The sequence below is a fragment of the Plectropomus leopardus genome, chromosome 9 (genome assembly GCF_026936395.1).
Source record: "Plectropomus leopardus strain MGB_pleo_1.0 chromosome 9, ASM2693639v1, whole genome shotgun sequence".
NCBI lineage: Eukaryota > Metazoa > Chordata > Actinopteri > Perciformes > Serranidae > Plectropomus > Plectropomus leopardus.
In genome coordinates, this window is record NC_142184.1 from 27441867 (window position 1) to 27456474 (window position 14608).

The 14608-nt window shown below is 42.7% G+C and overlaps 1 protein-coding gene across 8 annotated transcripts in view; it reads left to right on the forward strand.

The window, feature by feature from the left end:
* Positions 1–14608, forward strand: part of bsna (bassoon presynaptic cytomatrix protein a) — a 190744-nt gene that overhangs the window by 155846 nt on the left and 20290 nt on the right. For 3 of the 8 annotated variants that reach the window (XM_088082414.1, XM_088082415.1, XM_088082416.1), the window contains 4 exons: positions 403–1339; positions 5236–7729; positions 8540–9100; positions 13243–13589. In XM_088082414.1, the coding sequence (XP_087938540.1) occupies positions 403–1339; positions 5236–7729; positions 8540–9100; positions 13243–13589 (4339 nt within the window). The remainder of the gene's footprint in view (positions 1–402; positions 1340–5235; positions 7730–8539; positions 9101–13242; positions 13590–14608) is intronic. The other 5 variants (XM_088082417.1, XM_088082418.1, XM_088082419.1 and 2 more) reach the window with 3 other exon arrangements.

Here is a 14608-nt window from a genome sequence, read left to right on the forward strand (position 1 = left end):
AACAAAAAGGTGATACAACATCCAGTACCAGAAAATGTTCAAACTAAGACTTGTTGTCTGAGGTGAAGTTTTGGTGTTAGCACATTATAATACAGAGTGCAATTTTGTTTAACCCTTTTTAAATCCAATTGGTTTGATTTCCTTCCAAACATGGATGGAAAGCAATGAGAAATTTAACAATACATTGCCAGAAAATAAGCAAAAATCTAAAGAAAAAATAGGGTTTTTTGCATAATTTTCTAAAAATCCTCCCCACTTTCTTAAGACTAATTTTTAAGTAATTTTCTTGTCACCTCTTAATTTCTAGCAGTTTGTGGGACATTTCTTGCTCAGTTGGTCATTGCCTTTTCCCCCCATGTTTTCAAAAGAAATCATACCTTATTGTCTTCTCTCCATCACCAGATACATGATGCGTCACCGTACCAGAAGGCGTGGTCGCAGTGTTGACTGCTCTGTCCAGACAGATGATGATGAGGACAAAGCTGAGACGGAGCACCCGGTCCGCCGAAGACGTTCCCGTTTCTCCCGGCATGCTGAATCCAGTGCCACCACTGGCAGCAGTGCCACTTCGTCAACCACAGCCACTGACACCAAGACCGACACTTCTAAGATGGTATCCTCCAGTATCGCCATCCAGACCATCAGGGAAATGTCCTGCCAGACAGAAGTGGAGCATCTAGGTAGAGTCTCACCTGCAATCCATGTGACAGTACCAGACCCGAACAAAGTAGAGATTGTTCACTACATCTCCGGACCTGAGCGCACCCAGAAAGGACAGTCTCTGGCATGCCAGACTGACCCAGAAGCCCAGTCACAGGGTGTTGTAGCCCCTCAGCTCAGTGTGCCAACCACGGTCAGTCCATATTCTTCCTCCACCAGTACGGGAACGCAACAATCTGGTTCTGTCGATCTCTTGACCCAGCAGCGCCAACAGCAGCACATTGCAGCCAACGCAGCCAAATTTGAACGCCGCCGCCCCGACCCACTCGACATAAATTACCAGCCTCACAATCATCTTCACAATGAATCCATCTCCAGCATCATCCGGCAGCAGCAGACAGCCCCCAAATCCCCACAAGTCCTCTATTCCCCTGTCTCTCCGGTGTCCCCTCACCGCCTGCTGGAGACATCTCTGTCCAGCGAGAGACTGAACAAAGCCCATGTCACACCTCAACAAAAGTCCTACACAGCCGAGTCCCCCCAGAGACACCCGTCTGTGCCCCGACCCATCAAGAGCACCCAGAGGTCCATGTCAGACCCCAAGCCCCTCAGCCCCACCACAGATGAGCACACCAAGGCCAGGCTGTCCCTCTACCAGCAGCAAGCTCTCCAGAGCCAGGTAAAGTCACTCAAACCATGCTGACACACAAATTAGCACACAATGAAAGATAAATGTAGGATTACAGAAAATGACGTGATTAAAATTGAGTCAAGGCACAGTCTAGATAAGACACCTAGGTGGTGATGTTATCAGTTAGATGGAGCAAAAGTATATTTTTGTTGTATAAGTAATTTGTGTCTCATGAAAAACAGACCACAAATCAGTTGTCAAAAATCATGCCAACAAAAACTGACTAAATTAGGACTAAATTTGACCTCATTAAAAGTTAACACCCCTTGAGATCTGCAGCCAAGTAATGTGTAGCACACAAACATCTATTGGGCACACAACACTCTTATGTTAGTGACCACCTAAGCAAGTATTTCAGCTGTAAACTAACCTCAGTGTAAAAACAAAGACATGAATAGATGGTATCTTACTGTGTGTAGCTAATTGGTGAAGTTTAAAAAAACAAACAGTTATTATTCACTTATAGCTATAGTTGTAGTCTACCGGTCAGTTACTGTGATAAACTGCCGCTGCACCAAAAAGTTCAAACAGCTTCCTAAGTACTTCAGTGGTCATCCATAAGCGTAGATTTTGCCGCAGGGTACATGTCTCCTACAAAATTTATAACATGCTTTTCTGCCCTCCACCCACCAAAAAAGAAAAAGAAACAATATGAAATTAGCAGGACATTTTTAAAAAGATTTTAGAAACTGACACCAAATATAGATGCAGAAAAGGCACAAATCTGTGCATAAAAAAAATACCAAAATGTAGAAACTTCAGTGTTGGATGCTTAAAATTTTCTGGGAAAAAACAAAATGTGTCTTTGGTAGTTTGGCTCGAAGGTTTGATGGAAATAATGCTTTTCCTGAACTACCAAACAGACTGGATGTTTTTCATTCTTTCCATATCTTTATGGTAATGCTATTCATGCTGCCTAATACCGCTGTCCAAGAGAAATCAGATCTTTAGAGCTTCCTGCAGTAACTCATGTGACAAAATATATAACAAAAGCAATCAATCAATAAACCATGACAGGATCATCATCAATAGAATGAAAAACTGACTCTTTGATAATGTTTTAAAACCTTGGGCAGGGCCCGGCACATGGTCATGCAATCATTATCTTTGCTGTACTCAATAGTTTGACTCACTTTTATGTTGTTCAGTGGAGTCAAAACTTGCCAAAGGCATCAATACTGAATGGCCTCTATGTAACTTTGATTGAAATCATTCCTTTCATATCACTTTGCCCCTGTTTTTATTTGTGAGTGCTATGAATGTTCAATATAAATGCTATGATGACTCATTCTCTTTGTTGTGGATTTTTCAGATGTTAGTATTGTTTTGTTTTCTAATGAAATTTGGGACAAACAGATTTTATTAAGGCTAACCCATCCCTAATTTGAAATAAGTAACAGATACTCTTATTAAACAATAAATACAAAATGAAGTCCACTGTCAAATTTGTCCCCAAACTAAATGTTATACTAAAATAGACAGCTAGTTAATGTTTCAAATGTATCCGTCAATGTTACTTCTGTAGATTTATAATGATAGTACAGTCTGATCTATTTATTTGCAAATTATGTTTAACTGTGATTTGGACAACACTTACCGTGGATTGTAGCAGAAGGGGAAAAATTGTCATAATCCTTTGCATTAGTAATAAATTAAATGTCATCATACTTTCAAGACCTGAGCAATAAATCTCCAAACTGATACCTGTAAAAATCTGATTGATAGCTGAAAGAATGAACACATCATAATAAACTAATAAACCTGATTTATTGAGCACTTTTCAAAATCAAAGTTGCAGAATGCCTCACACACACAAGGCAGCAAATTAAAATCAACAAATCAAATTCGCTTCCACATGATCGCCTGTTGTGTTGTAAAATCACTCCCAAGTGTCTGCAGCATATGGCAAGATAAACAAAAACAAAGCAGAGAGCTTTGGGACATGTCTGTGAAATGACTTAAATATTTTTTTAATTTGCTTTCTTAAGAATGGCCCGCCTTTCCTCATTAATATTGAGTCATAGCTGTTATTATGTGAATGTTGTGATGAACAGCTCCTTTGTTATGTACAGATGTTTCACACGGCACATTGTTTTCTCTCCTAATCTTCTGAGGTGTCAGGAGTATGTTTTCACTGCCCACATACTGAGATTATATGATTAATTAATAAGGGATTCTATTTTCTATGTTGCCACCCCCACACAGATTGACATGACAAACAACACATGACACACTGTGTGATCTATTTACAGATTCGAAATGCCCTTATCAAACATGCTTGTAAGAGATGATAAAATATTTATACACATTAAAAACACGAAGATAATCCAACATCCCTTCATTCATGATACTGATTGGCCCAAAGAAAATGTTGACTCATCTGAATAAGATACAAGTACTCAGCTGGTTTAAACTATATCCAGACTGGTTCCATATTTCAGGCAAAATATACAGCCAAAACAATAATTAAATACACTGAAATTCTTGTCTTTTGTGCATGTTTTCCTTGAGCTTTACAGTGGGGACCATGGTGCAGTAGGCTTCGTCTTAAGATTTGAAGTTTAAGTTTGAAGCATGAGGCTATCAGAAGCAATTCATAAAGTCCTTTGCAAAATTAAACAAACTAATTCAACATATGGAAAATGTACAAAACCAAACCACCAATGTGGCTGCTTTATAATGTTTACCTGCCTAAGATTCATTCCTAAGATTCAACAATGTGTTCGTAACATCCCTTATGAGTTTAGGTACAAACCAACTCAGTAGCATTCTATATATATATATATATATATATATATATATATATATATATATATATATATATATATATATATATATATAGACCATGGATAAATGCTCCCGACTTCTTAATCTATTACTGAGAGGAGATTTATTCCTAGACACTTGAAAGGCAATTAAGCATTTCTCTTATAACTATTGCCACAAACACTCATTTTAAAGTAGACGAAGACCCACCTTTTCAGACTATCTCAGTGATGGCGTGCAGTAAACAAGGCTTTTACAATATAATTGGTTCGGTCATTCCCCTGCATTCTTCTTGTTATAAAACAATAGTTCATCCAAAATTTAGAATTAAAGAAAAAATTACTCATTATTACTCAATATTTCTGCAGATAGTTGAGTTTGACTATTTAAGACATTTCTATTGGATGAAGTCGATTAATTAGCATAAAACTGCACCACAATTGGCACTAGTTTTAATGCTTTTGTATGTCCTCTAATACAAACTCCACTCTTGTTTCCTGTTGTCCTTGTCTCTGTGTCTATATGTGTCTCCTTTGTCTCCCTTGTATATCCCTGTTGTTGCGTCCTCTCCTTGTTTCTTCTGTTCCTTGACCTTTGACTCTTTTTGAGTTTTCCTCCTTCCTTTCCCTCCTGTTCTACATTCATCTGCTGTGTATGTCATTCCACTTCCCTCAACTGTCTCCTCCCACTGTGATTCTTCTTCATTAATCACCTTCTACAACCTCTTCGCTCCCCTCTACCTTTTTCCTTACTACCTCTACCTATTTCCTTACTACTCCCCCACTGTCCTTCTTTCCTTCTCTTTCCTCTCTGTCTTCACCATTCCTCTCCTCCACTTTTTCTCTCCTCATCCTTCACTCCTTAATCGTTTCTTCTTCCATGTTCATATGCCGCCTTTGTCTTTTACCCTTCCATATCTCTGTCAATCTCACATTCACATTTGATATCTAAAAAAATCTTCTGCCCTTCTCCCTGACTCACCATCCTATCTCCAATTGTTCTCCACACTCCTGTATTCTGTTGTTCTGTTTCTCTCCGATCCATGCTTCTTTGTTTCTCCATATTCTCCTGCTCTCCCATCCCTTCCTCCCTCCCTCCTTCTCTTTCTCTCTCTCCAGCTGGCAGCCCTACAGCAGAGCTCACTGCTTCGTAAGGTCAAGCGAACCCTGCCCAGCCCTCCTCCAGACGAGACCACTGCATCAGCTCACTTGCCCATGATGGCACCTGCCCTCCAACAGGTCTACCTGCCCTCCGTGCCCAGCCTCAAGCCCAGCTCCAGGTCTGGTCTGGCTGCCAAAGCTAGCCTCCTCAAAGACCTCACCCACGAGCTGAAGGCCGTGGAACAAGAGTCAACCAAGCTGAGAAAGCAGCAAGCTGAACTGGAGGAGGAAGAGAAAGAAATTGATGCTAAACTGAGATATCTAGAACTGGGGATTCACCAAAGGAAAGAGACACTGGTCAAGGAACGGGAGAGGAGGGATATTGCCTACCTGAGGTGTATGGGGGACACTAGGGACTACATGTCTGACAGTGAGTTGAATAACCTACGTTTAGCAGCTGCAGCTGCATCTCATGAGACCAATGGGTTATTGTCAACGAGGCCAAGCACTGCCCCTTTGAGCCAGTTCACCAGCGACCTCAACACAGCAGCGCAATATCCACCCACCTCATCCTTCCTTTCCTGTCAGTACCCCCAGAGCCAACAGGCAGCACCAAGTCAGCAATCCAGTGTGCCATACCAGACCTCGACATTCAACCAGCCTCCCTACCCAACAGTGTCTCAGTCCCAGGCACTGCCACAGCCCACGCCCCTCCAGAGCCATGTCCCCCCTCCAGGACCTTCTTACCAGTCTCAATCCTCCTACCCTTCCCACACCTATCCCCAAACTCAGCCCCCATACCCCCAGACAGACATGGGGATACCAGCTGCACCTCAGCCCCAGCCAGGGCATACAGGTTTTGGGCCTGCACCACCCGGTCAGCCCCCATACCCCACCCACAGCTCACCCTATCCCAGCGCTGTGTCCTCCTACCCCAGCCAGACCACCCCTTACCCTGGGCAGCCCCAAGCTGATATCCTGACAGTCCACCCGGGAAGACCAAGGCAGACTTCACTGGCCGATCTGGAGCACAAGATGCCCACCAACTACGAGACAATCAGCAACCCCACAGTCGTGGTCACCACCACAGCCCAGGATGCTACTTATTCCAGTGCAGCCCCCTCTTATGGTCAGTACACTGGATCGACAACCATGGCCAGCTCATATGGGCCCTATGGTTCAGCACCAGTGTCCAGCAGCTACGGTGGGTACTCTACCATGCCACCCAGTACTTATGGCCAGTATACTTCAACCTCAGCTAGTTCATATGGCCAGTATACAACAACCACTGCTAATACTTATGGCTACACCACCACCACAGCCAGCTCTTATGGACAGTACACTTCTACAGTTTCCAATGCCTATGGGCACTCTGTAGATAGTCCCTCCACGTATAGCACTGCAGATGGGATGTATGGGGCTCCTGGCTTAGAGCAGAACATCCCTAGAAACTACATGATGATTGACGACGTAAGCGAGCTGACGGCAAAAGACGGGCTGGGCACGACGACAGGGGACATGATGCATCATGGGCGTTACCCGGGCGACATCCATGGCCACGGCAGCACCATTGGCGGCACAACGCGTGGGGGAACTGGCAGCTCTTCGTACGGCAGGGCACCTGAAGAGGAAGCAGCGATGCAGGAAGAGCTGTACGACCACCACGGCAGGGGTAAGAGCAGCTACAGGCACGGACCTGTAGGGGGCAGCAGCAGCAGCGTGAGCGCTAGCATGGGTGGGGGATCCTCCTATTACTATGACTATGACTACAAACATGGCAGCATCCGCTCCGGGGTACAGAAACCTTCGCCGTCCTCCAGAAGCCTTCTGGCTCCTGCTGTCATGTCCACCAAGCGCAGCAAGCACAGAAAACTGGGGAGTATGGAGCAAAAAATCTCCAAGTTTTCCCCCATTGAGGAGGCTCGGGATGTGGAGGCAGACCTGGCCTCCTATTCCACAGCAGCAGGTGGGGCTTACCCCTCCTCTCACATTCGAGGGCGCCAACTGATCGAGGATTATGGCTTCAAGAGGAATACCTACGAGGGCGTCACTGGCACCACTCATGGTAGTCGATACTATGGTTCATTGGTGGAGGAGGACGATAGGATTTACTACACCTCCACCGGCCGCTCCCGATCCCATGGCTACGGCATGGACAAGATCTCAGCTAGAGACTACTCTGGGTATCGCAGCCGATCCTATGAGAGGGACGACCGCTCCTACCGATCTGGCTACAGCCGGGGACGCCACCCAACTCGGCAGTACTCTGAAGAGGAGAGCCCACTCAGTCCAATGGGGAGGTTTATGGGTTCCGGGCGTTCGTCAAGCTTAGGTCCCGACCCATACGACAGTCGCAGCAGTAGATATCATTACTATTATGGCCAGTATGGTTCCAGCCACTCGCTTCCAGACGTACAAGACCACATTCGGGACCTTCCTCGGACACATGTCTACAAATCGGATGATACATACATTATAGACGATTATCATTGTGCTGTGTCAGACAGCGAAGGTAATTGTGGGAGCTGAATGCCCACACAGTCTCACTACCTTCTACTGCCCCCACCGTTTATCTAAACGTCCCCCACCCACCCAGAGGCTAGGCTTAGCAAAGAGAAAGAGAGAGAAAAAGAGAGACAGAGATAGCCGTTGCATGCTGATGTTTTCTTCTTCCTGAGAGTCACTTGGAGCTCTCTTATCAGTGGACTGCTGTCTGTCTGTCTGCCTGCCTGTCCGTCCTTCCGCCTGTTCGTCCAGTCGTCTGTCTGTCCAATACTCGCATGGTTCTTCAGCGTGGTCGTTTTCTTCGTTCGCTACACTCTGATTCACTTGAAAGGTCTTCTTTGCACGACACAGATGCATTGTGTTTCTTAAAGGGTTTTGTCTTTAATTATGCCATTGGCACTGATGTTTGGTTTAAATGTGTTTTGATTTATGAATTCTTTGTCTACACTGCAAAACAGTCCCTCATAATCAGTTCTATATTTAGACATTTTCAAAGAGGGCCAATAACAATTAACCTTTACTAAGGCAGTTGTTTAAAGTATGTTTAAGGAAAAAATTATTTTCCATATCATTGGCTTTAAATATTAAGCTAAAACATTTGAGCACAAAAGCAGCTGCCGGAACGGACAGTATTGCAGTGTTTGTTTTATCCTGTTCATATTGTTGTGTAATGTGTAAAAGTGACGTGAAGTGTATAATGCATGGATGTAAATCTTTTGTTTTTATTTTCTGCCTTTCTTTCTGTGTCTCCTTCCCCCTATTCTTTTTTTTTTGCATGCGGTTGGTCTTCTTCTTCCTGCCTCCTTCTTTCTCTCAGCCTGCATGCCGCTGTCTCCAAACGACATGGAGATTGACTGTGATCTGCTCTCGGTTTCCAAAGCCTACCATCTGGGCCAAGAAGAAACTGACTGGTTTGAGAAGCCACGCTCCAGTTCTCGACACTACGGCAGTAGCCACTCATCTGGGAGGAGCAGGCACGGTGTCAAACACACCTACCACGATTACGATGAGCCTCCTGAGGAGGACCTGTGGCCCCAAGATGAGTATGGTCATGGAGGGCGGCACTCTTCATCCCGTGACCATCGGCATCATGGCAGCTCAAGCAGACACTCATCCGCATCACGTCATTCCGATGAGCCAAGGTCCGCAAGGTCATCCAAGGGGCACCCCAAAGACCCGTCAATGCGCCATGACCCGGCGGGACGATCCTCATCTTCAGGAAGGCGGGGCGAGTCAAGGTCCGGGTACCACTCTTCAGACTACTCCCGAGATCCATCTGGGCACCATCATGGACAGCGCTCCTCTAGACAGGGGGACCCACACCGTTCCTCACGCAGCAAGTCCCAGCAGCCAGGGGACATGCAGGGCCAACCACCAGGTACATACTTGTGGTAGATTTGGGGGATGGCTTCTTTAAATCCAACCAAAGATTTATTCTCAAAAGCTTAGAATATTTAAAGTTTTTAAAACACCTTAAATTTGGTGTCATTTCCCCTCAGTCCCTCTGACCGGATTGGCAAATCAATGTTCAATTTCCGACCCTTCCTATATTTGGTAACTTAAAAAGAGTATCATGAGACAATATTTGGCTCCTTTTAGGTGGCATGAGTTGAAATTAGTCATCCTCAATATTTGTTGTATTTTGGTTTTAGGCCGATGGAAACAGGGAACAATTAAATACAAAACAGAATGTTGGCACTACAGGGTAGGTTTCTTGCCAACTATCGTGTTTTTCCCAAATGGGGTACAGAATTTTAGGCATTTCATTACCTCAAATATCTTGAAAAATTGTCCTTATGGCTGGTAAAAAAAAAAAAAAAAGTCCAGAATGTTTACAATGTCTGGCTCCTCCCCTGCAGTTCACAGGGCAGTTTGACACCTGACAAAAAGTGCTTCTCCATGTCAGGTACAATAGCATTACGTTTACACCATCAGAGTAGAAGATAACCTATAATTACAGCTCCCTGTCTCCATTTTATCTCCAAATATTTGACAGATAGAAGAAGATGTTATAAAATTATTCTAAAAAGTTGAATAATTTGGCAGATAATTTGTTATATAATTGTACAAGGTCATTTGAGCATTTGGAATATATTTAAGAAGTACTAAAAAATGCATCATTCAAAAGTAATTTGCTCATCAATTTAATGACTACTACAATATTAGACCTCATTCAGAATCTGGCCAGTGTAGGCAGGCTGGCGCCTGTCCAGAATGAGTAGTGGTGCCAAAATGTCTCTATTTAAAACAAATTATATGTCTGTTACTTGATATGTACAGGCATGATTCTAATTCAAATTTAAGTCATCAGTTTTAATCATACAGTCCAATATCACAAATCACAAGGAAAATTCCACACACAAAAAAACAACCTCTTAACGGGAGGTAAAAGGAAAACACAGCGGGGGAAAGGATCGATCCATTATCCAGGATATACAGATATACAACAGCTGTCGTGAAAATGATAGAAAGATTTTTTTAAGATACAAAACAGACAATCAGGATGATGAAATTATAGCTAGATTGGAAACATAAGATGTAGATTACCAATTTGCCACCATGGAGACCTGGAAAGAGGACAGACTACACAAACATACAAGAGACACAAAACACAAGGAAACAAACACACAAAGGGAGAGAGTGACAACGACAAAGATCTAAATCCCAAACATCTGGAATTAGGCATCGACAACTGGGGAGAGAAAGAGAGAGAGGTCCCAGGATGGCCAGTGGTCCAGCACAGAGAAGCTTGAGTGAACAAAGAGAGCAAACTAGGGAGAGAGAGTAAGGCACGCAGCTGTGTTTGTGGGACAACAAACAGTACATTAGAGAGGTGCAGTGGTTTCTAGAAACCTTACAGTATTCAAGTCAGCAGGTCAAACTTTGACTCTAGTACTAGGCTTAATGGTTCACACTGATTATTTTTAATAAGATTGACCTTCCATTTTCAGAAGGATAATGGTAACAGATACCAGGCTTAGAGTAATCCAAAAATAATAAATATCTGAAAGTTAAAGTGAAAAGATTTAAGTTTGGATTCAAACACTTCAACAGAGTCAGCCTCTAAAATACAGACATAGAGGTTTTTCCAGAGGTAGAACGCACGATAGAAAAAGGCACTGAAGCCTGATGACATCTTTTTAACTCTGGGACAGACAGGACTTACCAAGAGGTGAAATGTAAAAAAGCAAAGGACCAAGAACAGAGCCATGAGGTACTCCAAATTTCGAGCCCATTCTCATACCAAAGTGAGAGAATGCCTGTTTCCTTTCAGCATAAGTATTCCCCTCTAAATACCCATAATTCAGTTTATTTAACATGGCATTACATAAAAAGAAGTTCTTCAAAGAAATCTATGTTCAACAACTACCAGAGATATCCAACTCTGGTCATTAGAGGGCTATTTTAAAAGCGTAGAAAAGCCCTCAATGATGCACTATGGTAACATGCTCAAACTGTTTGAAATACAAGATTAACTTACTATGATTTGTCAAATTACTGTAGCATTTCACCAACAAACACAAATGTCCACAGATTTCAAAACATTTACAAATGTTAAAATAAACAGACTAATAGTAATAGGAATGACTGATAGTGATAGGAAAGAGCAGTGGTAACAAAATTATTCAGATTATTCACACTCATTGATGTCCCTAAAGCCACCTTCAGGCACTGCAGCAAACAGTCTAATTTCTGTCACATTGAAATTTACAAACAGACCTGTTATTTTCAGTTGTCTGTGGTGATGTGATGGTGCTCCTACTCGATATTGTTGCTGCTGTTATGGTGCTAGCAATAAGTGGAAGCAGCTGTTTATGTGTAACACTGGTACTATTGTTGTACTTTAAGGCATCCTTGTAGGTGACAGTTTGATCTGCTCTAGTAAAGTAGTTTGACACTGTTGACTTGAGTTGAGCACTTTAACGTACAGTTTCTTTCTACTTCTTACTCTTGTTGCGTGTGTGCTGCTTTAGCGCCGCACGCTGCACATTTTTAAAGCCACACGCTACAACTATGACTTGTGGACAGCCACGGCACCGCAAGCTGCATATCTGCTGTAGATGCATCGCTGCTTCATTAAGGCAGCATGCTTTTAAAAAATTAGTTTCTCTTTTCTCATTGATGATGTAATGTTACTGATCAATGAGCTAAATCTTATTAACTGCTGCACACATTGTTGAGTCACGATAAATAAAAGCATGACCCATATTGAATGAGTCAAATGCCAATTTTATACATTTATTCCACAGACCTAAACTATGTTTCCTGACAAATTAATACCAGAGCAATAATAAATTATGATCCTCTGATAAGATCCCACTGAATTTCTTATTTGGTTCTGAGGCAAAAAATATTTAATATCCCCTGTTTTTCAGACTGAGTTTGATGCTCTTTTACAATCATCTGTCCCCTCAGGGATCAACAGCTTTTAATGAACTATACCAAGCATGACTTCTCGAAGGAAATGTTTTCTCTCGGGGCAGCACTGTGGCTGTGTTCTTAGCAGTGTACTCATTAAATCACTGGTTTGATCTTTGCTCACAACATTTGTTGCATGTCATTCTCTCTTTCATTGCTGCTTCACCTGTCAACTGCTTTTGTATAAAATCTAATAAAAATTGAAATGCCACTGTAATAATAACAGAACCATTTTATTAAATAAATACTGCAGTACCTTAATCAGCAGATTAGAGTTTCACAAAAGCAAAACTTTCTCAGACACAGAAATTTATTTATTTATTCAACCTTTATTTAACCAGGTTGGTCCCATTGAGATTAAGAATCTCTTTTTTGAGAGAGACCTGGCCAACATAGTCAGCAGGGAAAAACACAAAATTGCAGACAGACACACTAAAGGAGACAAAATACAATTCAGAAGCACTAAAATAAGCATTAAAAGAGAACTATCTATCAGTCAAAAGGGAATTCTCCGGGGTTCATTTGTACAACCAGACAGGCTAAGGACGACATTCTATAGAATCTGCTCCTAGCTCTTTCATTTTAGATTTAAAGACATTTAGTGACACGAGCGCCTTGACTTTCAAGTCATTTTTCAACAAATTCCAGGCTGAGGGTACAGAATACCCAGAAGCCCTTTTCACTATTTCTGTCTGAACATTTGGGACCGAGAGCATAAAGAGGTCCTAAGAAATAATCAGATTGTTTGAATTAGACCTCAGTGACTGAAGCTTATCAGTCTAGGTTTTCTATCGAGGAACTGCTCACATAAGAAAAGGACCAGATGATGCAAAGATCAGAAATGTATTCACTGAATCCTTTGTGCCCACATGATTACTTTGAGCTGTCAGTCATCCCCTGCATTTTGATACCATTTTAAGACCAGCAGGGTGTAAAATACTGCTGATATTATATCTTGTTTTACAACATCAGCTGTAAAAGGTGACTACTGATATGTTCTTTCTTTTCCTTTTTCTTGTCCTTATGATAAAATAAGACACTTTTGGAACAATGAGCACAAGTTTCTCATTAAAAAAAACAACCCTGCCTTCCTCCATCCAGGCTCCTCTAGGTCCGGCAGTGGCTCTGGCCGGGCTCAGGGCCCTGCCGGCGGGCCTACAGGATCAGGGCGACAAGGCGGTCCAGGCTCCCAGACAGACGGGGCTCCAGGACAAAGGACACAGCTCCAACAACAAGCCCAGACATCAGCGGCCAGGCCAGGGCAGCCCGGTGCGGCGTTGACCACTGGCCCTCAGCAGCAGCCCCCAGCCCAGGGACAAGGCATGGGGATGGGGATGGGAATGGGGCAGGGCCAGGCCCAGGCCAAGCCAGGGCAGATGGGACCAGCAGGTGGACCCATGGGACAGGCCAGGCAGACAGGTCCGGCAGGAACCGCGCCAGCTACCATGGTAAGTACAGAGAGGGAAGATGGGGCAGGCCATTCCTCCTAGTCATGCCCCTCCAGGTCACTCTATCGTTGCCTACATCAGCGTTGAAGTCTATTCAGTTTACAGATTTACAGAACTGCATGTTGTGTGACTGAAGTGACATTTTGAAATAAGAAAAGTATGTTGCATACTGTATACATGAGCACAGGCATTAAAAAGGCTCAACCACCTCCCCTACATAGCACTGGTAACACACACACACGCACACACACACACACACACACACACACACACACACACACACACACACACGCATATTTTATAGTGATTGTGCTTCTTTTTTTTGTCTTTTTTGTCATATTTTCTATGTAAAGTCATGTGCCTTTTTATGTCCCCTGTTTTGGTCTCTTTGAGTCTGTTTTGCCTTGTTGTTTTGGTTATTTTGTGTGTATTTTTGGGTGTTTTGCCCTTTTTTTGTGGTTATTTTATAACTCTTTGAGATCATTTTTTCATAGTTTTGTGTCTCTTCATAGTCATATTGTGTCTTTTTTGGTAGTTTGTGTCTCTTTGGTTTTGTTTTGCCCTATTTCTACTTATTTTGTGTCTCTTTGCAGTGACACAAAATAATTGACACTTTTGGCATCTGAGCCTGTGCCCGGTAGGCCCATCTAGTAATCCGTCCATGGCTGTATCTCTTCTAATGATGTTGTCTTGCAGCTAAAATGCACCACAGATTATACTCATATTTCTCTCTCGCACACACATATTCATTTCTCTATCCTCTCAATGGAGGTCCAGCAAAGGCTTGTAATATCCAGCGGTGGAGGAAGTATTCAGATCTTTTACTCAAGTAAATGTAGCAATACTACAGTGTAAAATGACTTTGTTACAAGTAAAAGTCCTGCTTTAAAATCTTTACTTAAGTAAAAGTACAAAAGTATCATCATCAAGATATACTTAAAGTACCAGTATGAAAGTACTCCTTACACAGGATTTGGCCCATTTCAGAAAAATAAATGTCAAATCTTGGGATTGTAATA